Source organism: Triturus cristatus, chromosome 1_2 (assembly GCF_964204655.1).
Source record: "Triturus cristatus chromosome 1_2, aTriCri1.1, whole genome shotgun sequence".
NCBI lineage: Eukaryota > Metazoa > Chordata > Amphibia > Caudata > Salamandridae > Triturus > Triturus cristatus.
The window spans coordinates 363576579-363600840 of NC_140580.1; the positions used below are offsets into that span (position 1 = coordinate 363576579).

The 24262-nt window shown below is 49.6% G+C and overlaps 1 protein-coding gene across 2 annotated transcripts in view; it reads left to right on the forward strand.

The window, feature by feature from the left end:
- Nucleotides 1–8017: 8017 nt before the first annotated feature.
- Nucleotides 8018–24262, forward strand: part of LOC146867368 (prostate stem cell antigen-like) — a 145541-nt gene continuing 129296 nt past the window's right edge. Inside the window, exon 1 of one of the 2 annotated variants that reach the window (XM_085604579.1) lies at nucleotides 8018–8183. In XM_085604579.1, the coding sequence (XP_085460705.1) occupies nucleotides 8135–8183 (49 nt within the window). In that variant the 5' untranslated portion in view covers nucleotides 8018–8134. Of the gene's footprint in view, nucleotides 8184–22822; nucleotides 23021–24262 lie in introns of those variants that run through there. The other variant, XM_085604569.1, reaches the window with a different exon arrangement.

Below are 24262 nucleotides of genomic sequence, written 5' to 3' on the forward strand. Positions count from 1 at the left end.
AGATATGAGCCAATGATAGCTGTATTAATATACAGATAGGGGTAGTGTCACACGGGGTAAAGTCAATGGGAGAGGTACTTGAGTATAGACAGGGATAGGGTAACTAAGGTACATGCAATGGTAGAGGTATTAAGGTATAGACACGATTATAGGGTAACTAGGGTACACGCAATGATAGTGGTATTAAGGTATAGACAGGGATAGGGTCACTTGGGTACAGGCAATGATAAAGGTACTGCAACATAGTCAGGGACAGGGTCACTAAGGTACAGGCAATAGGAGAAGTACTGGAGTATAGACAGGGTTAGGGTCACTTGGGTACAGGCAGTGGTAGAGGTACTGGAGTATAGACAGTGATAGGGTCTCTAGGGTACAGGCAAATGTACAGGTACTGGGGTAAAGACAGAGACAGTGTCACTAGGGTACAGGAAATGGTAGAGGTGCATATAGAAAAGGGTAGTGTCATTAGGGTGCAGGCAATGGTACAGGTACTGGATTATAGAGGGGATAGGGTCATTAAGGTGCAGGCAATGGTGGTAGTACTGGAGTATAGACATGGGTAGTGTTATTAGGATGCAGGAAATTGCAGAGGTACTGAAGTATAGGCAGGGGTAGGGTCACTAGGGTACAGGCCATGGTAGAGGTACTGGAGTATAGACAGGGATTGGGTCACTAGGGTAAAGGCAATGGAATAGGTACTGGAGTATAGACAGGTAGAGAGTCACAAGGGTACAGACAATCGTAGAGGTACTGGAGTATAGACAGGGATAGGGTCACTAGGGTACAGGCAATGGTAGAGGTACTGGAATATAGACTGGGTTGTGTCACTAGGGTACAGGCAATGGTATAGGTACTGGTGTATAGACAGGGACAGGATCACTAAGGTACAGGCAATAGTAAAAGTACTGGAATATAGACAGGAGTAGGGTCACTTGGGTATAGGCAATGGTCGAGGTACTGAGAGTATAGGCAGGGACAGGGTCACTAGGGTACAGGCAATTGTAGAGGTACTGGAATATAGACATGGGTTGTGTCATTAGGGTACAGGCAATGGTAGAGGTACTGGAGTATAGACAGGGATAGGGTTACTAGGGTACAGGCAATGATAGAGGTACTGGAGTATAGACAGGAATAGGGTCTCGAGGGTGCAGGCAATTGTAGAGGTACTGGAATATAGACATGGGTAGTGTCATTAGGGAACAGGTAATGGTAGTGGTACAGGATGATAGACAGGGTTAGGGTCCCTAGGGTACAGGAATTGACAGAGGTACAGGAGTATAGACAGGGGAAGTGTCATTAGGGTACAGGCAATTGTAGAGGTACTGGAGTATAGACAATGATAGGGTCACTAGAGTACAGGCATTGATAGAGGTACTGGAGTATAGACAGGGAAAGGGTCACTGGAGTACAGGCAATAGTAGAGGTACTGGAATATAGACAGGGATAGGGTCACTAGGGCACAGGAAATTGGTTGAAGTACTGGGGTATAGGCAGGAATAGAATCACTAAGGTATAGCCAATGGTAGAGGTACTGGAGTAAAGACAGGGACAGGGTCACTAGGGCATACACAATTATAGAAGTACTGGAGAATAGACAGGGATAGGGTCACTAGGTTACAGGCAATAGAGGTACTGGGATATAGACAGGGGTAGGGTCACTAGGGTACAGGCAATGGTAGTGGTACTAGAGCATAGACAGGGACAGGGTCAGTGGAAAAAAAGGCAATGGTAGACGTACTGGAATATAGACATGGGTGGTGTTATTAGGGTACAGGCAGTGGTAGGGGTATGAAGGTATAGACAGGAATTGGGTCACTTTGGTACAGGCAATAGTAGGGGTGCTGGATTATAGACAGGGATAGGGTCACTAATATACAGGCAATGATAGAGGTACTGTAGTATAGACAGGGATAGGGTCACTAGGGTACAAGCAATGGTAGAGGTATTGGGAGTATAGACAGGGACAGGGTCATTAGGGTACAGGCAATGGTAGAGGTATTGGAATATAGACATGAATAGGGTCACTAGGGTACAGGCAATGATAGAGGTACAGGAGTATAGACAGGGATAGGGTCACTAGGGTACAGGCAATGGTAGAGGTACTGGGAGTATAGACAGGGACAGGGTCACTAGGGTACAGGCAATGATAGAGGTACTGGAGTATACACAGGGATAGGGTCACTAGGGTACATGCAATGGTAGAGGTACTGGAGTACAGACACGGTAGTGCCATTAGGGTACAGGCAATGGTAGAGGTAGTGGGAGTAAAGACAGGGACAGGGTCACTAGGGTACAGCCAATGGTAGTGGTACTGGAGTATAGACAGGGGTAGTGTCATCCGGGTGCAGGCAATAATAGAAGTACTGGATTACTGCTGACTGCTGTCAAACATTTCTGAGAAATGATTTACTCATTTGTCCTCAGAGACAAAAGAGCAGAATTCTGGGATATTATCATTCTTCAGAAATGGGGCATTTACCGTCTCCCAGAAGAGTTTAATATTTTTGGTTTTTGCAGCGATGGCCAAGTTATCCCATGCCTCTTCCTTAAGTATCTTTTTCCGGGCTGCTAAGACTGCTTTGTATTCATGCCGTAAGGTTTGGATGGTAGGTAAATCCCGTGGTGATTGAGACAGGGCATGCTTCAAGCCCCTTTGCGCTTAAGTGCTGGCCCCTTCAAACCATCCCTTCGTTTTACTACCTGATGGCCCAGGGATCTTTGTTAAAATTGATTTAATCGATTTTGTAATGGTGCAAAACTTCTCAGTCAGTACAAGTGGTGTGATTTCCTCCTGAAGACAATATATAATTTCACTTTGGTTGGAGACCACTATTTTCCTCTCTGTCACACAAGGGTCAACACCTGACCATTTAATTCTACTCCATTTGTCCCAACCGGTTTTATAAAATTTACTGTTTCATATACATCGATCTTTTTGCCCCAAAAGAAAAAGGATATGGTCACTAAGTAATGAGGGTACAACGATAAGATTACCACACAAGCAGCTAGCAAAGACAGATCCCAGAACATGGTTGTTGGATTTGGCCCTTCTTGCAGAGTCATCCCTAAACTTTTTGCCTTCCTCCCAACCTTTTTTTCTAACATGTGTTGGTGATTTTAGGACTCTGGGCACTTTAGCACTGGTTAGCAGTGCAGAGTGCGTGTGCTCTCTGCCCTCCATAGGCTAACATTGGGAACTCCCCCCTTATGTGATAACTCCTAAATAAAACAAAATAAGTATGGCATGTTTGGTATGTGTGGAATGGAAATGATAAATGCTGCGCAATGGTGAGCGCAGATTTATTTTTACTATTTTAGGAATGCCACTTTTAGAAGTTGGCATTTCTGTGTGCTGTGTGCCTGCCTGCATGTCTGTTTCTAGAAGTGACCGGGGCTGGTGAGGAGTGGGTGGCTCCAGGGAGGCAGGATCAGGCTGAGTGGGAGGCCTGCCACTGGAGTAGTGGGCGGAGAAATCCCCTGTCCCTGAATAGGTCAGTGCCTGCCCTGTACAAGGGGCTAGCTCCGCCCCCCTTCTAACACCCCTCCCAGTGCCAGTTGGGACTGGAAGTTCCAAGACCCTTCCAGAAACCCCTACCCCTACCCCTAGACCCTTCCAGAAGCTTCTGGCCCCTTCTAGACATAGGGCAGGGAGGTATATAAATACAGGGGTTGTGACCCCATGTGGTGTGTGTGCTTGTGCTGACTTGAAGGGGACACTCTGACAGGAGGAACCGCCGCGGGACCCAGCTGCTGCTCCTGAGGGTCCCTGCATGCTGGCCTGCCTGGCTGCACCAAGGACTTTTTGCTTCAACTGGACTTGGAAGAGACTATGCTGGAGTGAAGGCTGCTGCGCCAGGAGGTTTGCCACCTTTCTAAGTTTGGCTGTTTTTAGGAACTGCTACTTCGTTGGGCTGAGCTGCCCTACTGCCTGCTGATCTTTTCCCAACTTGTGTCTGCTTCCTAGCGCCTCGTGAGCGCTATATTTTAACCCCCCCAAGGAGGAGCTTGGATCCTGCAGCGCTGTGCTGCCGACGTGTTGTGAGGGAATCCCGGTGTGTGGGATTCCCCCGCCCTGTCAGCAATCCAGCGAGAACCCACCTGGCATTGTGCATCCTCACCGAGTGGGCGCCCACCCCGCGTTATTGCCGCATCTATATTTATGCAAGAGCGGGTGCCCACCCCGCATGTGGATGCTGTTCGCGGTTGCCCACCCCACATGTGGACGCTATTCAAACTAAAGCGGAAGCCCACCCCGTGTGCTGCCATGGAGAACGGCTTATTTTAAATACAGTGGGCGCCCACCCCGCATTTTGGCACAAAGAGCAGGTGCCCACCCTGCTTTATGCTTTAAGGTAAGCGGGAGCCTACCCCGCATTACCGCCAAGGAAAAGAAATTCACCGCCGCTAGCCCGGGAGCCACGAGAAGGACAGTGAGGGCTTCCCCCGTGATGTCAGGGAATCCGCTCTGGGATTGGCGCCTGAGAGAGAGTTGCCCCAGCAACGGGAACGTCATCAGGAAACCGTGCGGAAGTGAGGAGACGTGCCGGAGAGTGGGAGGGGCTGCCTCGCTCCTCACCCGGGCAGCGCCAGCTGAGCTCGAGGGCCCCGGAGGGAGAGAGCCCCGCGTCTTGTCCGGAATCCAGGCGGGAGCCTACCCCGCACTGGCAAAACACTCAAAAGATGACAGAGACTTCGCTCTGTAAGTGAGGGCTCCCCGTAAGCTGAGTAGAGCCCCGCTTGTGTGGTTGAGTCTGCCACCGCAGAGAAGAGTCCAGAACCTCGCGAGCCTTCCACTGAAGTCCCGGTTCCCTGGAGGGGGCCCGGGTGAAGTCAGGAGAGGTCCGGGTGAGTGCAGCTCCGGTGAGTGGGGCCTGAGCTTTGTACGCCGCGGGTGCCGATTTGGGGGCACCAGAGACCTGTGAAGAGGAGCTCCGCGAAGGAGGGGCTCCCAAAGAACTGCAAGTGTTTTTTTTTCTCTTTGGGCGCTAGTTCCTTCATTTGCTCATCACAGCTGTGCCGCAGAGGCGGGCAGCTGCAACAAAGGGGGAAAGCTTTCCTTTGGAGTCCTGGAGTGGGGCCCTCATCTGCATATTGTCCGTGCCAGTGTTGTCTACACAGCTGCACCGCGGAAGCGGGCAGCTGCAATGGTTTTAGGGGCATTTCCGATTTTAGAGTCCTGAAGGGGGACTGCAACATGCCGGTACTTCCTGGCCCTGTTTCTCCGTACAGCTGCATCGCCAGTGGGCCGCAGCTGCAACGTGGGCAACATTTCTTTTAACTTGAGAGTCCCTAAAAGGGGGGCTCCCCAGGCACGACAGTGCCAGTGCTTATTCCTACAGCTGCACCACGAGATCGTGGGCAGCTGCAATGACTGGGGGCATTTCTGTAGGTATGCTAAGGTGTTATGTGCGCACTGCTGTTTTTATGTACAATGCCTTCATGCTCATGTGATTACACCTAATGCCCATAAGGTTATGCCTAATAACATTAGTGGGTTATGCCTAACGCAGGTATAGAGTATACATGGGGTTACGGTGATTCACTAGTGCTATAATGTTTAGGCCTCATTATGTGTACATGCTGTATTTAGGCTGATGCTTGCTAAACGTGACTTATACCTCATGATTGTTGCATAATGTATTTTTATGCCGAATGTGCATTTATACTTGAGGAGGCCTAGCGTCATGTTATTAGGTTCATGCCTGATCTAAATGTGATTTATGCCTATTGGGGTCATGCCTTATAATGTTGCATTTATGCTTAGGGGGATGCCTGATGTCAGGTCATTAGGTTCATGCCTGAGCTAATTTGTTTATGCCTCATGTTAATATGATGCTAAGTTTATGATAATGCCAGTAGGTACGGGGTGTTCTATATTGATTACTTGTACTATTGCGATGGTTCTGGCAGCGACCCGATTGGCGCTGCCTTGTACATAGTCCTCTGTAAATTGCTACCTGGTGCCAGTTGGCAAAGTGTATAGATCTGTGATTGTGATTCTAATGTGCTTTTATAATACAAAGGCTATTTTTATATAACCTTGTGTGGAGTCTCTTTTGCAGGGTGCCTAGTGTGTCGCCGCTGTGTGTGTGTGTTGCGCAAACGCTTTACACATTGCCTCTGGGATAGGCCTGACTGCTCGTGCAACGCTGCCAAGGGGGTGAGCAGGGGTTATCCTCAGGGTGTACCTCCCTCGCCCTCACTAGAACGGGGGTTTCTGCTTGGCTTTGGCACTCGCCCTAGCCTACCGGGAAACCCCGTTTCTAACAATGGTCAGCAATAGAATGTGAGTTTCTTCCTATGAAGGTTGGGTTAGGTGCCTCATTTGGGCTGTTAACCTCTCTAAGGAGTTGGAGATCATATTTGACAATCATCTGGTAAAGTGCTTCCCCATAATCATTATGACAAAAGTGGTCGAATTCCTCACCTCCGTTTATGAGACCACAAGACTTCATATTGGGTGCGCCGCGTGGCTGCAAATTGAAATGTCCTGCCCAGATTAGGACGTACTCTATATTAACTAGGGACAAAAAGGTTTCCAAATCCTGATGGCTACTACCACGCTACCTTGTGTTACCATGCGAGTCACCCTCGTATTTTTTTTCCAGGGGCCCAACCCATCCCTATCTCCGTGTGAGCAAGATCTCATGTGCTCTAGTGGCGGAAAATAGCCGTCTCTTGCTAAGCAAGTGGACCACCTTATTCGTTAAACATTCAGAGGTTTCTCTGGTCCCTGGTTTTAGACGGGGAATATTAACCAAAATAGCCACATATGGACAGCTAGCGGGTGGTAAATGGATGGTGACTAGATCTTGAGAAGATAGTTTGTTCCCAGTATTAGGAAAGTTTTGGTTTGGGCCTTGATGATATGTTACCATGCGTTTACTCTCAGGGGTTTTACTACTAGTCTTAGATCTATCACTACCCAGCAGCACTTCTAGTCTGGGACAAGTAGGGCCCTCTGGGTTAAGCGGTTGTTCACTTGCATTCTTGTGCTTATCATTTACTATTTGTCTGGAAATCTCAACCTGTTCAACTTGGGACCCTTCTTTAATTCTTTTCACTTCTGCCTCCACCCTACCCAACCTTTCAAAGAGTGGGTTTATTATTTTACTCATAACAGCAGATAGTTTGTACCAAAAAAGAGTCCAAGTGTAGGAGTCCTTTCCATTATGATCTTCTATGCCCCCTCCTAGTAATAAGAGTTTGTTGCAGGTTCGGGGGGAAACAGGTGACTTTCTATTCCGCTTTGCTGCAGGTTTCTGGGCTCTATTCACAGTTTTTCCTGCCCTTGATGTTGTTGGTACCAGGGTAGTAAATATCGGACCCTGCCCAGATTCCGTCATTGTAGGAATTTCGTCGGCGAGAACACTTTTATCTCTTACTTGTTGATGTTGGTCAAGTTACCCATTGCCAGGTCCCATACCTAAGTTTATAGTGTTTGGGCTTTGGGCGCACCCTCTTACACCGTTCCCCTTGTCTGAACCCAATGAGGTGACCGACAGGCGCCGCTCTGCCAAAACAATTTCTTTTGTTATTGCCCCGACTGCACGGGCCAAATAGCTGTCAATGGTAGTGGACCACTTGGGGGTGCATAGTGAGTCAGATGGGGTCTTACCCCATCTTGTTTACGTGCTTGACCCCCTAATTGAGATAGCAAAGGCACCAAACAAGTTTACACTGCTACGTTGCTTCTTTTCCGTTATAAGGCTAGTCCTTAGCGAAAAGCACCCATGCAGCAGTAAACAGCAGGAGGAGCCCTACAACAGATCCTGAGACAGTGCGACAGTGTGAGTGTTAACTGTATTACTCACGGTTGGTTATTACTGCGCAGCTCCAGGGGCAAACCCAGCAGGTCTCCGTATATGGATGGCATATGAGGGCCAAGAGCCAAGGGGGTTGGCCCTGCCCTGCCTCTTCCTGACGATGACGGGCGCAGGATGGGCCCGCATTTGGCCCGGGCTTTGGCCGGGCACGGCTTGTGCGTGTCCCGCATTGCGGGTGTCGAGGCAGCGCTTTATAGCGTGATGGACGCCTCCCCCCACGGCAGCTGACAAGGATTGGGACAGCTGAAACGCGTTGCAACCTGGGACGAGTCCCACCAGGGCGTTGTATCGCTGGCGGCCGTGTACAGATGAGTTATAGGGGCAGGAGGTCAGCCAAATGCCCCGCAGCACAAACAGGTATGGCCCACAATTGAACAAGCTGAAAGCGCGTCACGCGCCGCGGGGCTCGAGGCATCGCTTTATAGCATGATGGACACGCCTCCCCTGGGAGAAGTGCTGGAGAATAGACAGGGATAGGGTCACTAGGGCACAGGCAAAGGTACAGGTACTGGACTATAGACAGGGATAGGGTCACTAGGATATGGGCAATGGTAGAGGTACTGGAGTATAGAGAGGGATAGGGTCACTAGGGTACAGGCAATGATAGAGGTACCGGAGTATAGACAGGAATAGGGTCACCAAGGTACAGGCAATGGTAGAAGTACTGGAGTATAGACAGGGATAGGGTCACTAGGGTACAGGCAATGGTAGACATACTGGAGTATAGATCGGGACAGGGTCACTAAGGTACAGGTAATGGAAGAAGTACTGGAGTATAGACAGGGTTAGGGTCACTAGGGTACAGGCAATGGTAGAGGTACTGGAGTATAGAAAGGGGTAGTGTCATTAGGGTACAGACAATGGTACACGTACTGGAGTATAGACAGGAATATGGTCATTAGGGTACAGGCAATGGTAGACGTACTGGAGTATAGACAGGGTCAGGGTCACTATGGTACAGGCAATGGTATATAGACAGTGATAGGGTCTCTAGAATACAGGCAAAGGTACAGGTACTGGAGTATAGACAGGGATAGGGTCACTAGGGTACAAGCAAGGGTACAGGTACTGGAGTATAGACAGGGATAGGGTCACTAGGGCACAGGCCAAGGTATAGGTCCTTGAGCATAGACAGGGATACAGTCACGAGGGTACAGGCAATGGTGGAGGTACTGGACTACCGACAGGGATAGGGTCAACAGGGTAAAGGCAATGGTAGAGGTACTGGAATATAGACAAGGGTAGTGTCATTAGGGCACAGACAATTGTAGATGTGTTAAGGTATAGACAGGGATAGGGTCAATAGGGTACAGGCAAGGATACAGGTACTGGAGTATAGATAGAGATAGGGTCACTAGGGCACAGGCAACGGTATGTGTCCTTGAGCATAGACAGGGATAGGGACACAGTAGAGGCTCCTGGAGGGAGTGCTGCGGGGCGGGGGAGGGGCAGGGTGGAAGGTAGTAAACTCCGGCTCACGGCCGACCGGAGTAATGTAAATAAATAAATAAATAAATAAAACGAATATCATTGCGCGCGATAAAACGCCAAATGGAGATGCAGCACACGCAATGAAATTTGGTTTATTTATTTATTTACATTACTCTGGTTGGCTGCGAGCCGGAGTTTACTACCCCCACCCTGCCCCTCCCCTGCCCCGTCCTGCCTCACCGCCCGCAGCACTCCCTCCAGGAGCCGCTACTGGTCACTAGGGTACAAGCAATGGTGGAGGTACCGGAGTATAGACAGGAATAGGGTCACTAGGGTACAGGCAGTGGTATAACTACTGAAGTATAGACAGGGACATGGTCACTAAGGTACAGGTAATGGGAGAAGTACTGGAGTATAGACAGGAATAGTGTCACTAGGGTACAGGCAATGATAGAGGTACTAGAGTATTGACAGGGATAGGGTCCTTAGGGTGCAGGCAATGGTAACAGTACTGGAGTAACGACATGGATAGTGTCATTAGGGTGCAGGCAATTATACAGGTACTGGAGTATAGACAGGGAGAGGGTCACTCGGGTACAGGCAATGGTAGTGGTACTGGAGCATGGACAGGGATAGGGACACTAGGGTACAGGCAATGGTAGAAGCACTGAAGTATAGACAATGATAGGGTCTCTAGGTTACAAGCAAAAGTACAGATACTGGAGTATAGACAGAGATAGGGTCACTAGAGTACAGGCAAAGGCACAGGTACTGGAGTATAGACAGTGATAAGGTCACTAGGGTACAGGCAATGGTAGCGGTACTGGAGTATAGACAGAGATAGGGTATTTAGGGTACAGGCAATGGTAGAAGTACTGGAGTAAACACAGTGATAGGGTCACTAGGGTACATACAATGGTAGAGGTACTGGAGTATAGACAGTGATAGGGTCTCTAAGGTACAAGCAAAGGTACAGGTAGTGGAGTATAGAAAGAGTTAGGGTCACTAGAGTACAGGCAAAGGTAGTAAAGGTGCTGGAGTATAGACAGGTAGAGGGTCACTAAGGTACAAGCAATGGTAGCGGTACTGGAGTGCAGACAGAGATAGGGCCACTAGGGTACAGGCGTACTAGGGTACGTGCTGTAGTATAGACAGGAATGTGGTCAAGCCAGTGGTAGAGGTACTGGGAGTATAGACAGGGACAGGGTCACTAGGGTACAGACAATGGTAGAGGTACTGGGAGTATAGACGAGGGTAGTGTCATTAGGGCACAGACAATTGTAGATGTGTTAAGGTATAGACAGGAATAGGGTCAATAGGGTACAGGCAAGGATACAGGTACTGGAGTATAGATAGAGATAGGGTCACTAGGGCACAGGCAACGGTATGTGTCCTTGAACATAGACAGGGATAGGGACACAGTAGAGGCTCCTGGAGGGAGTGCTGCGGGGCGGGGGAGGGGCAGGGTGGAAGGTAGTAAACTCCGGCTCACGGCCGACCGGAGTAATGTAAATAAATAAATAAATAAATAAAACGAATATCATTGCGCGCGCTTAAACGCCAAATGGAGATGCAGCTTACGCAATGAAATGTGGTTTATTTATTTATTTACATTACTCTGGTCGGCTGCGAGCCGGAGTTTACTACCCCCACCCTGCCCCTCCCCTGCCCCATCCTGCCTCACCGCCCGCAGCACTCCCTCCAGGAGCCGCTACTGGTCACTAGGGTACAGGCAATGGTGGAGGTACCGGAGTATAGACAGGAATAGGGTCACTAGGGTACAGGCAGTGGTATAACTACTGGAGTATAGACAGGGACATGGTCACTAAGGTACAGGTAATGGGAGAAGTACTGGAGTATAGACAGGAATAGTGTCACTAGGGTACAGGCAATGATAGAGGTACTAGAGTATTGACAGGGATAGGGTCCTTAGGGTGCAGGCAATGGTAACAGTACTGGAGTAACGACATGGATAGTGTCATTAGGGTGCAGGCAATTATACAGGTACTGGAGTATAGACAGGGATAGGGTCACTCGGGTACAGGCAATGGTAGTGGTACTGGAGCATGGACAGGGATAGGGCCACTAGGGTACAGGCAATGGTAGAAGCACTGAAGTATAGACAATGATAGGGTCTCTAGGTTACAAGCAAAAGTACAGATACTGGAGTATAGACAGAGATAGGGTCACTAGAGTACAGGCAAAGGCACAGGTACTGGAGTATAGACAGTGATAAGGTCACTAGGGTACAGGCAATGGTAGCGGTACTGGAGTATAGACAGAGATAGGGTATTTAGGGTGCAGGCAATGGTAGAAGTACTGGAGTAAACACAGTGATAGGGTCACTAGGGTACATACAATGGTAGAGGTACTGGAGTATAGACAGTGATAGGGTCTCTAAGGTACAAGCAAAGGTACAGGTAGTGGAGTATAGACAGAGTTAGGGTCACTAGAGTACAGGCAAAGGTAGTAAAGGTGCTGGAGTATAGACAGGTAGAGGGTCACTAAGGTACAAGCAATGGTAGCGGTACTGGAGTGCAGACAGAGATAGGGCCACTAGGGTACAGGCGTACTAGGGTACGTGCTGTAGTATAGACAGGAATGTGGTCAAGCCAGTGGTAGAGGTACTGGGAGTATAGACAGGGACAGGGTCACTAGGGTACAGACAATGGTAGAGGTACTGGGAGTATAGACGAGGGTAGTGTCATTAGGGCACAGACAATTGTAGATGTGTTAAGGTATAGACAGGAATAGGGTCAATAGGGTACAGGCAAGGATACAGGTACTGGAGTATAGATAGAGATAGGGTCACTAGGGCACAGGCAACGGTATGTGTCCTTGAGCATAGACAGGGATAGGGACACAGTAGAGGCTCCTGGAGGGAGTGCTGCGGGGCGGGGGAGGGGCAGGGTGGAAGGTAGTAAACTCCGGCTCACGGCCGACCGGAGTAATGTAAATAAATAAATAAATAAATAAAACGAATATCATTGCGCGCGCTTAAACGCCAAATGGAGATGCAGCTTACGCAATGAAATGTGGTTTATTTATTTATTTACATTACGCTGGTCGGCTGCGAGCCGGAGTTTACTACCCCCACCCTGCCCCTCCCCTGCCCCATCCTGCCTCACCGCCCGCAGCACTCCCTCCAGGAGCCGCTACTGGTCACTAGGGTACAGGCAATGGTGGAGGTACCGGAGTATAGACAGGAATAGGGTCACTAGGGTACAGGCAGTGGTATAACTACTGGAGTATAGACAGGGACATGGTCACTAAGGTACAGGTAATGGGAGAAGTACTGGAGTATAGACAGGAATAGTGTCACTAGGGTACAGGCAATGATAGAGGTACTAGAGTATTGACAGGGATAGGGTCCTTAGGGTGCAGGCAATGGTAACAGTACTGGAGTATAGACATGGGTGGTGTCATTAGGGTGCAGGCAATTATAGAGGTACTGGAGTATAGACAGGGAGAGGGTCACTCGGGTAGAGGCAATGGTAGTGGTACTGGAGCATGGACAGGGATAGGGCCACTAGGGTACAGGCAATGGTAGAAGCACTGAAGTATAGACCATGATAGGGTCTCTAGGTTACAAGCAAAAGTACAGATACTGGAGTATAGACAGAGATAGAGTCACTAGAGTACAGGCAAAGGCACAGGTACTGGAGTATAGACAGTGATAAGGTCACTAGGGTACAGGCAATGGTAGCGGTACTGGAGTATAGACAGAGATAGGGTATTTAGGGTGCAGGCAATGGTAGAAGTACTGGAGTAAACACAGTGATAGGGTCACTAGGGTACATACAATGGTAGAGGTACTGGAGTATAGACAGTGATAGGGTCTCTAAGGTACAAGCAAAGGTACAGGTACTGGAGTATAGACAGAGATAGGGTCACTAGAGTACAGGCAAAGGTAGTAAAGGTGCTGGAGTATAGACAGGTAGAGGGTCACTAAGGTACAAGCAATGGTAGCGGTACTGGAGTGCAGACAGAGATAGGGCCACTAGGGTACAGGCGTACTAGGGTACGTGCTGTAGTATAGACAGGAATATGGTCAAGCCAGTGGTAGAGGTACTGGGAGTATAGACAGGGACAGGGTCACTAGGGTACAGACAATGGTGAGGTACTGGGAGTATAGACAGGGTTAGGGTCACTAGGGTACAGGCAATGGTAGAGACACTGGGAGTATGACAGGGACAGGGTCACTAGGGTACAGGCCATGGTAGAGGTACAAGATGGCAGTCATGGATAGTGTCACTAGGGTAAAGGCAAAGGTAGAGGTACTGGAAAATAGTCAGGGATAGGGTCACTAGGGTACAGGCAATGATAGAAGTACTGGAGTATAGACATGGGTAGGGTCACTAGGGTACAGGCAATGGTAGACGCCTTGGTATCTTGTTGGGCGTAGATATATTAGAGTATGTGTAGGAGGTAGAGTTAGTAGGGTAAAGGCAACAGTAGAGACTGAGGTAGAGGTTTTGGGATTTATCCAAGCATAGGTCGCTGGGGTAAAGGCAATGATAGAAGAATTTCGGTATAGGTAGGGGCAGATTCACCAGGGTATAAGCAGGGGCAGACGTATAAGAATACACATAGGGGAAAGAGCCCTAGTGAATTGGGGTGCTAGAGGTATTTCAGTGTAGAAGGCGGTGGGGTTGCTAGGGTATATAAAGGATTGCCAATCCACTGACCCACCACCAACCCTCTAGGAATGTATTAGCTTGTGCAGTTCTAAATTTGAATCTGTCTACCTTCTAGCCCCTCCCCCCATCAGTTTACCTCCTTGCCCCGGAGATCCCCCGTAGAGACATCGCCCTGCCCCTCCCCCCCTTTCAGAGTTCAGAGCATGCCCCACACTCAGTGTGTCCAAAACTAGCCCGAAGAGCCATCCCCTGAGCCAAGGATAATGAATGAAGCACTCTGCACCTGCCGGCTGCCCGGGGTCCACGCAGGAGACCCGCTAAGAGGGTGGCTGCCTTAGTGCCACAAGAAGGCACAGGAGGCAGCCTCCCAGTGTTTGGGACCCTCAGGGGGCCAGTAAGCCGCGTCACTTCCGGGTAGAGGGGGTGAGGTATATATACCTTTCCCAGCCCACTGGGCGCCCGCTTTGCCCACGACCCCTGCCGCTGTTCCGGCCGTGCTTCTGGACTGAGTGACCACGAGGTTAGTCTCCTAGTCGCTGCCCTGCCCACCCCCCCATCTGGGTCCCACCATTGGGCCATGCCCGAGAGGAACCCCGTGCCACTACGAGGCCCGGGCCAGCCCTCGCGAGGTCGCTTCGTAGACTGGTGGGTCCTGGTACCGGGGGTGGGGACAAGGGGCAGGGTGGGTAGGGAAGTCCGGCAGTTAGGCCCGGCGAGGTCAAGGCCTTGTCGCTGGGGCCTGCCTTCATCAGCACAGTCTTTTACCATCACGGCCTTATCCTCCTTACACCATCGCCCCCTTTGGCTACGGCAGAGCGGGTAATATCTGGGCAGCGTCCCGGTTTCGGAGGTCGGATCGGTGCTTCAGTGGGGGTGCACCCCCCCTCTCCCGAGCCTTAGGCAGGGCCCGGCCATTGCATTGGCTGCATTCCGGCGGGGGCACGCCAGCCCCCGGGGCATCTGCTACAGCAGCGGTTAAGGGCCAGCTTTTGCCGGGGTCGTAGGCAGCTCCAACCCTTGCCGGTTTCCCCTATGTGGGGAAGGTGTTGTCCTTCTCCGGGCCCGGGCAGAGTTGCCTTAGCCTATGCCTCTGCGCCATGAGGCATTTAGGGTTAGAAGCACTAAGGTGGGGACCCTGCCCCGAGGGTTGAGGGGGTCGCGCGCCTGCCTGGGCCTGCATGGTCACGGACGCCCATGGGTGCTTGGGCTCAAGAGGCGGTCTTGGGGTCCGTTATTGCGAGTCTCCACGAATTAGGTATAAGATATTGGAGCGGATGGTACTCTTCCCGCTGCCGAGAGGTCAGCGTTGCTGGGGCCTGCGTGGCGGCGCTTACCTTGGCTTCGCATGGTCACCAGGTCTCCCGGTGTGTGGGGCACCTGGGGTGCGCAGTTTGCGCCAAGGGCCTGCAGGAAGCATATGGTGCCGTGTTTGAGCCAAAGCGCAGTGTTGTCCTCAGCGCACCCACTCAGCCGACAGGCAGGGCTCCACACCACACGTCCGTGCCCGATAAATAATCACTTCGTGGACTCGCTGGCATCTGGGGGAAAATTACCGGACATTAAGAGAGCAATTCCGACTCCAGAATGGACATTTAGGGATTATCTACGGGGTTTTAGATTTCCATCGTTTCCTGAGGCAAGGTCATTGATGCCCCATGACCGTGAGCTGGCAGATGGGAGGAGGTCTAAGGAGTCTTGGGCATCTTCTAGGGCATATAGTGAGGGGGGTTGACTTGAGCACAGCACCGTTGCTCTTTGGGGGCTGTGCCCTGGCCTAACTGAAGCAGAGGGCCGACAGCTTGTTGTTCTCATTTGCTACGCTGTAGAGTGCCTATCACAGCTACTGTACAGCCAGGTTTCCCTGACACAATTTTTAGCTAATTAGCGACTTGATGGTTTCTGTGTGCCCTTGGGACCCAACGACGGGTGCAGTGGAACCAGCCTGCCGCGGCCTCCAGTAATAAGTGTTCGTCATCCTGGGGCACTGCACTTCCATTCACGTTGAGCCCCGTACGTTTTCTTCAGCAGTGCTGTGACCTCAGCACAGCCACCATTTTCCCGGTTTAAATTTCAGACAGCACTTCACAATACTGGACACATGAAAGCATTTTCAAGTCAAGTGCAGGTTTGCGTCCTTTCACCACTTACGGAGTGGACATTCTCTGCATCGCCTGCTCCCACTAGATGCGAACTCGAGGCAGGCTAAACGCAGGACTAGGAGCACCATCGGGCTTTACTTCCTCCACATTCAAGTCATAAACAACGTCAATGAACCGGAGCTACATTATTGGACCTCACATACATAACAGGAAGGTATTTAAGAGGCGAAAGGGTTATTAAAAATTATTTCGCCTGCAACATTATGACCACAAAAGCGGTTGTGTGTTCGCAATGACAATTTTTCTCACGCTGTACCTTGTTTGTTACTCGCACGCGTTGCGTACATGTTCAGTTTGGTGAGGCGGATGGCCACATCCTCCCTAGAGGGACACTAGAGGGGACATCTAATCACATATGTACAGGGTCATTCAAGGGTTCGGCATGGCAGCAAGTTGTCAGCAGGCGCCGGTCGGGGTACGTGCTAGGGCTTTAATTCCATTTTAGCACACTCAGAGAAGGGCAGAGAAGCTTAAACCGAAAGGCAGGAGACTGGTTCTAGGGCAGTGGCTTACTAGTTGGCGGTGTGGCCCTCAGCGAGCGAGAGCAGCAGAGTAGGGCACTCGGGAACAGAGTTTGAGTCTCTCTACCGGCAAAAAATTCTGGGTTCCTGTGTGTCCGATGGTGACGGCATTTGCAGGAGTGCACTAGAGAGGAGGTCAGTGTCCTTGTAAAGGTTATCGGAATAAAAGCACCATGAGCCCTGAAGTTATAGGTGGCCCATGGGCGGAACTGCGTTGGAACATGGGAACACTTTTATCCTTTTATGTTGCGGCGGTCAAGCGTGGAAAACGGTGTACCTCACCGGGGATAAGGGAGAGTTGCCAGCCATAGGATTACAGCAGGGAAGTACGAAAACAGTGGTTATGCCGATTTATGTATGTCATCCCAGCAGAATAATGCGGCTGCAGTATAGATTTGTAAATTTCATCTGGGTCATAAAGTCAATTCAGAGCTGTTGACTGGTACTGGGAAACCTGGTTTGGGTCCCAGCGTCGGTTTGACACACTTTTGATTCTAGGCAATTCACTTAATCTCCCTGTGTCTAAAGAATAAATCAATCTGACCTTGTGTAATATAACTGATGCACAATGACGCTCCAATACACTGAGCCGAGATCAAGCAACATGAAACTACAAAAAAGAAAAAAAAAAAGCTAAAATAAAGAAGCACTTCAGGTATTAGCATAGCACAGACGTTATGGGCCCTGGTGCAAACAAGGAAGACGGCCTTTGTGACTGCGGTTTGGGTAGTAAACTACAGCATTCACCAGGGGGCAATGGACACCACAGGGCTCTGGGCTCCGGTGCCACTGCACCTGCTGCACATAAAGGTAATGGGTAAAGAACCGGACTACTATAGAGATGTATGTATTGTAATTGCATTTATATAGTGTTTACTACCTCGGGCGAGGCGTCAAAGCACTTTTTCAGTGAGTAGCATGCTACTCCGGAACCCGAAAAGGATTAGTGGTGAATTAGTATAGTGAAATATGAAAATAATTTGAGTGGTGGATATGTTGGCCAGTTATTTGGATTAAGAAGGATAGTGGGGAGATAGAAGAGGGAAAAAGGTTTTGCATTTATATAGCACTTGCTACCCCTGATGGGGTTCTGAAGTGCTTTTTTGGTTTGTAGCACACACCACCGGAACCCATAAATGATTAGTAGTGAATTAAAATAGGGAAATATGAAAGTAATTTGAGTGGTGGATATGTTAGTCGGTTACAGTTACAATCATTTTACATAGCAACCAAGGTTGTAGATAGCCAGGTGTGACACGATCCTATTTAAGTGTCATAAGGTGTGACGTTTCAACAAATATGGGGGACACTTCGCCATTACAATTAAGCACGCAGGACTGGTTAGCAGTCAGGGTGTCTTCTGCCTTTTTGCTGGCAGGGCGGTGCAGGTGGATTAGTCCGGTCGTATTTGCTCCCCCTTTTATGGTGCTGCAGGCCACTGCTGTGATTTGTGTGCAACTTCAGTGTAGAAGACGGTGAATGTCCAGGCACAAAGTTGCAGCAGCCAGGTATGTATAAGGTGTGTAACCTACTTTTGCGCAGTGGGGTTCCTGAGGCGGTCGTCGGGTGTGAAGGGACATGTCTGCCAGCGCACATTTAATTTGGATTTATTTATTGTGAATTTTGGCGCAAACTTAACCCGAAGGTGTCTGAGCGCTTCTCAATAGGACCAGTCACTTTACATAAATACTCCAGAACCATGCGTTACATCTAAGATGAAAGCCGAATAGCTCAATTCACATAAGGATGGGAGAAGCACAAACGTTAATACAGATTTTAGTGGTTAGAGTTGCATACATTGAGTTCTAAGTAACTCTAGGAGAAGAGACTATCAGGGTAGGTGTATGTTGTCACTCTGGAGGGTATCTAGGTGAGTGTAGAACGTACTTAATTCACCGAGGAGAGTTTGTTACTCAAACCCCGTTATACCTCATTTGTGCCTGCAGTGCTGGAAGATGTCAGCCTTCCTACCAACTATTGACCCAGAGGCAAAGCCACAGAATTCTTCCAAAACATCAACCTACGTGCTGTCATGGGGTTCCAATTGTGACACCTTGATAAACGGAGTTGGGCGGACTGCAGTTCGGTCAGTTATTGCCTCACTGGTCATAACATGCAGTTTACTTGTAAGCCTCACAATACCAGGAAATGTAGTTCCTGGGCTACAGGAAGGGCAGCCAGTGGCGGGTCTCTTATTACGTGGGCCATTCCAGGGGCAGAGCTCCTTATATCGATATCATGAATCTGTTGTTAGTTTTGGGAAGGCAGAGCATAGTACAAGACCGGCAATATCCATGCTCTCCCAGTTACCTTCAATACACCTGCCGCCCATTTCTCACTCTTTCTGTATTTAGCAAGCCCCGCACTCTAGGAGACAGGTTTTGCCCACATGACCATTAAGCATAGGGCATAGTGTAAGTACGTAGGGGCAACCTTTTGCTAAGGCCATCCCATCGGGTAGGGTGCCGCACCCTCAGACTTTTTGCCTCCTGAGGACAATAAAGTGAGTCCCTTTGAGTTGGGTAACAATGTTAACCTGTTAATCATCGGAATACCAGCTCTTGGACAGGAGGTCCCCCGAGCTGAAGATGCGCAAACACGCCCATGGTAGGTTTTGATTAGGTGTGTAAAGGTCGTGCCAACTCAGCAAAGTAGTGGCTCATTCGCCCCGTGGCCAGGTGACAGTTGCTCCAGTTATGCATCCCCTGCCCGGTTAGCCAGTTGAGCGGCAGGTGGGGTAAGTTGCCATCCACTAGGGGCCGCTGCCTCAGAATTGGGGAAACAAGGTATTAAAGCACCAAAAGGCTACGATGGTTCAAGTAAAGTTGGCATGTCCTTCCAACTAGGAGGGAGACTACCCAGTTTTTCTTCGGGGGAGGGTTAGCAATGCCGGGGATAATGAAGCAAACTAGGTAGCCTGGTGGGGGTGTAAGTGTCACCGCATATATGGCTCAGTGCAGTGATTTCACATGGGCAGAAGTTTTGTAAGTGCATGTCTTGCGCTAGGAGGGGACATCAGCCCGGAATACCAGCTCTTATATCTGCATGCAGAAGGTGTGGGGCTAGCGTGCAATTGGCAGGTTAGGAAGTGGAAAGTTAAAGGGGATGCCCCTCAGCATTAGCAATGGGTACCACAGGACGCTTCACTTATGGTTATGAGACTGCTTGTCCCATAGCTGGCCCAGCCAGATGGGTAGGAGTGGTTGCCCTTAAAGGGGGGCAAGGTCTTCAGGGTGGGGGGGTACACTGGTTAGAGGAATCTCAATGAAGTGTATTAGAGCTCCTACATCTCCTCTGCTGCATCCCAGCAACATCCGGATCTGGGGGCTGGGTAATCCACACCAGGGTGGGGGCACCGGGACGGCTACACAACATACGTAAAAGTCCGCAGTCAGACTGGGGGGGATTAATTTCAAACTGTCCTCACGTTCTCACCATCCACTTGTTTGCTTCCTGGGTCACATTAACAGAAGTTTAAGTACGCAGTCAGACTTGGGGTGGATTTGTTTCAAACTGTCCTCCCGTTCTCACCATTCACTTGTCAGTCCTGGTTTGCATTAGCAGAAGTTCGGCACGGGGCCACTCACGCCGGGGTGGGGACAGTAGCATGGTGACTCATCACCTGTAGGTCACTTGCAGATGGTGATGAACTTGCAGGCAATAGGAAAAGAAGGGGCAGGCACGTTCTGCGTATGATTTACGACAGGGCTCCAATAGCCAAGAGCACTGGCCCTGTGTACACACTTGCCTCTCGTGGAGGAGAGGGATCTGTTGCAAGAGATGAAGTCCTCCATGTGTAAGTTAGGCAACAATTGGGGGCATGGGAGTTAGGCTTTTGCTTGCCTAGTCCACAGGGTGCTTTGAAGAAGTTGGGGTTTCACCTGCTAATAGTGGCATTGGACTTGTTTGCTGGACCGGTGAGAGGCCTGGGTATCAGCGGGGTGTAGGTAAAGATGCCTCCCCTTGTCCAGAGGGGCATGGACGAGTTTGCTGGACCTGGGAGAGGTCCTCGAACCAGCAGAATGCAGGTAAAGATGCTAAAGGGCTAAAGCGGAGTGTATAGAAAGGTGTGCAGTGCTCAATATAGGGGTGAGGCACCGCAGCATTTATTTCACCAGGATCAATGGTTTGGGTATAGGGCCCATCATGCGTCTTGAGGGTGGCACGAGGGCCAGGATGCAGGAAACAGAGTCATGGTTTGTTTCCGCCACTGAGTTAATTCGGTTGGGGGGCCTCTGCTTGCGCTAGAACAGCTGGCTGAAGATAGCTGCAGCACAGACCGGGGGGGGGGGGGGTCTCCCCTCCTAACAGAAGTACTCCATGCGTAAGATAAGCAACTAATTGGGGGGCATGTGAGTTATAGGGGTCAGGAATAACCCCTCGCTTAATGGGGCAAGGAGCGCGGTCAGGGAAGGCAAGGAAGCCTTGCGCAGGAGAGTAAGGCCTCACGTCCACAGACAGTATCTGGCTAGGATACCCAGGCAAAGTGGGGGAGGGGGATTCCTCCTCCTAATGTGATGGTCGAGTTGGTATGGACCTGTTCTTACTTGAGTTGGAGGAGGCCTTAGGGGCAGCAGCGTGTAAGTAAGGAAGGCTATATTGGTGGGGGCTCTGGGGTGACGGTGGCCACACCCAGAGCTGTGGCGGAGTTACAGGGCGATCCAGAGGCTGTAAGGTACATATGGGTACCCTCTGCAGGAGCACAACAAGGGTGCAAAGGCCAAATATCCACAGGGAGGTTCTCCGGTTGGACCCTGGAGGTGCGACGGCGCCCCTTTAGTCCTATGGGCGGTTGTGGACTTGAGCGACCATTGGTTGCCTGGCAGACTCCGTTCCCCTAAGGGGTGGGCTGTTGGCCCACCGGTGGGAGGTGTCTTCCCTTCCCCAAAATATGGCAAACACCGTTGGGCAGGGCCCCGGTGTAATTTGGCTCATCAGGTGGCAGGCGGCGAGGGGCTGCCTGCCTTGGGATCGCGCGTAAGCTAACCCACCAATCTTGGCATCGTTGTAATGCTAATAAACTGCAGCTATTTTTTCTCCACAAAAAAGGTGTCTTGTCTGGTTATTTCTCTAAGAGATTGCTGTATGGGTGGATGGTGAGTGTTGCCGATATTGGCACTAAGCACTTTAAATAGATCTACCACGTCACTGAGCCATTCATAACTCTACTATTGTTTGTAGTTTATATGCTGTCGTGTTGCTGCCACAAAACAGATCACTGACATTAAGTGCGTCATTTTTGGTCACACTCGTTCCTGAATAAATACACAAATAAACAAAGTGGAAATTAATGTCATGTAGGAAGAGGACAGAAAGGGGAGTGCCCCCCACCCTCAAACACAACAGACGAGGGTAGACAGGGATAGGGACAGTTACGAGGATTGCCTCCAGAAAATGAAAATAAGACCAAAAGCGCCGCAGCGATTTTTATGGGAGTGAAGTAAATCCAGGGGTAAGGATTCCATCCCCAGGGAGGGCTAATCACTTGGCAAAAATCAAGAAAAGGTTCCCCTTGAAGGGTGTCCTTGAGCATGTTTTCACCAGAATGACACACAAGGGCTGCAGTGACAGAACCAGGCAGGGTACAGGGGAAAGGGGCCGCTGATGGCGTCACTCGACTCTAAACAAGATGGCGGACACTGGCCTTTAACTAGGACACTTCAAAACATGGCCTCCCCTGGTTACCTGGGGGTAAGTCCACCTCTGACAGGGAGTGGTCTCACATCTTGGAATGCTGTTGCACAGTCTGGTCGACTCACACTATAAAGTTTAAGCTAAGAGGCCAGCAGTTGACACCTAACACCAGTTGACCATGCTACAGGGAATAAAGAACTCATCGTGAAGCTCGGCCTCACAGTCCACCTCACTTTGATGGCACCACATGCCTGAACTCATTTGTTCCTCCAGGTCTCAGCTTGGTCGGCTATGTGAGGGGTGCCCCCAGAAGGTGACACGCACAGCCGTTGAGGAACACAAGGCAGTTCTGTTGCCGTTGGCAGCTCCTCCACGGCCCAGGTTGCGCAAGGTCGTCTACCTGGCTCCTGTGGTTTCACACAACCCGCTCCTGGCCAACTTCTGATGTCTGATCTGCCTTGTTGCTCTTTCTCCTGCTTGTTTTTCTTTCGATTGATCCTCTCCACTCCCTAAAAAAGCCCCCCCACGCCCTTCCGCCCACCTACTGGATTTCCTGGTAGTAGAAAAAACATTCTTCTGGGTGGGTATAAATACCAACGCCCTCCACCGAAACATCATCTTTTTCTGCGAAAGAGCTCTTCTCACTGACCTGCAGAGGAACAACCATCATCTCCATCTTCCGGACGGGTCAGGTGGATGTCCCGGGACATCTAGTGGGATTCAGGACACCCAGCGGCCAGGACAAGAACAGAGAACCATGAAGTGGATGTTGGCAATCACCTTCCTGGCGTTCTGTGGCTTCACGTTTGGTAAGAAATTGGAATGACACATATGCCAACACAAGACCTTCTGTATCAACACTCCTAGCGGCCTTACCTCAATTGGTGAAATACCTACAATTGCACGAATGGCATTCTGCGAATAACCAGTCTCTCTCAGTCCCCAGATGTAGTAAAGCTAAAAACTTAGATTTCTTGGCTCCAGGTGGTGGAGTAGGTCACCTCTCACTCTGCAAAAAGAATCCAACTTGTCCAAATTCAGGAAAACTCTTAAACCTGGCTTCTTGGTCTATCCATTTGGAAGTGGGTCTTAAGGATTGAGGACTGTTTGATACCATCATTTTTAAGGATTTATGTTTGCGCTTTATAAATACCCACACATATAGATCCTTGGACAGGGAACCTCCTTGGAAGTCTGCAAAGACGGCCCCTTGCACTCTAACGGATACTCATAGACCACTGATCTCTCGAAGAGTATGCCCCAGTTCTAATATCCATCTCATAGATGGGGCATCTAAATACTCAAGGGTATAACAGTAGTTGGACAAATATTTAGGCACCTCAAGGATGTGTTAATAGAAGGTAGGAAAAAGGGCAGAGATGTGAGAGAGATCTTTAAATGCCTCTTGCTATGCATATATGGAAGTAGATAGGGATGAGAGAGACATTGAAATACCGTATTCTATATAAACTGGGAAGAAGGTACAATTGAGAGAAACATTCATATACCTCATGGTATATATGGACCGAAAGAGACATTTAAATACCTCGTGGTATATATAGACCAAAAAAGACATTTAAATACCTCATGGTATATATAGACCGAAAAAGACATTCAAATACCTTGTGGTATATATAGACCGAAAGAGGCATTTAAATAACTCATGGTATATATAGACCGACAGTGACATTTAAATTCCTCATGGTATAAATATAGACTGAAAGAGACATTTAAATGCCTCATGGTATATATGCACCAAGACAGAAATGAAACACTGCACGCTAAATACATGGGAGAGAAAGTAGAAATGAAAGAGACATTTAATTACCGAATGGTATATATACTGAGGGGACGGTAAGTGGGAGATATGAGATGAACATTTAAATACCTTATGCTACATATACAGGAAAGAACATAGAGGTCACTTGATATGAGAGAGACATTAACCTACTCCATTGCTATGGGTACATGAGAGGATGGATACACCAGATGTATAGGTAACTACCTTGTGTGTATGATTTCAGGATAGGAACCAAAGATGGTGAGAGAAA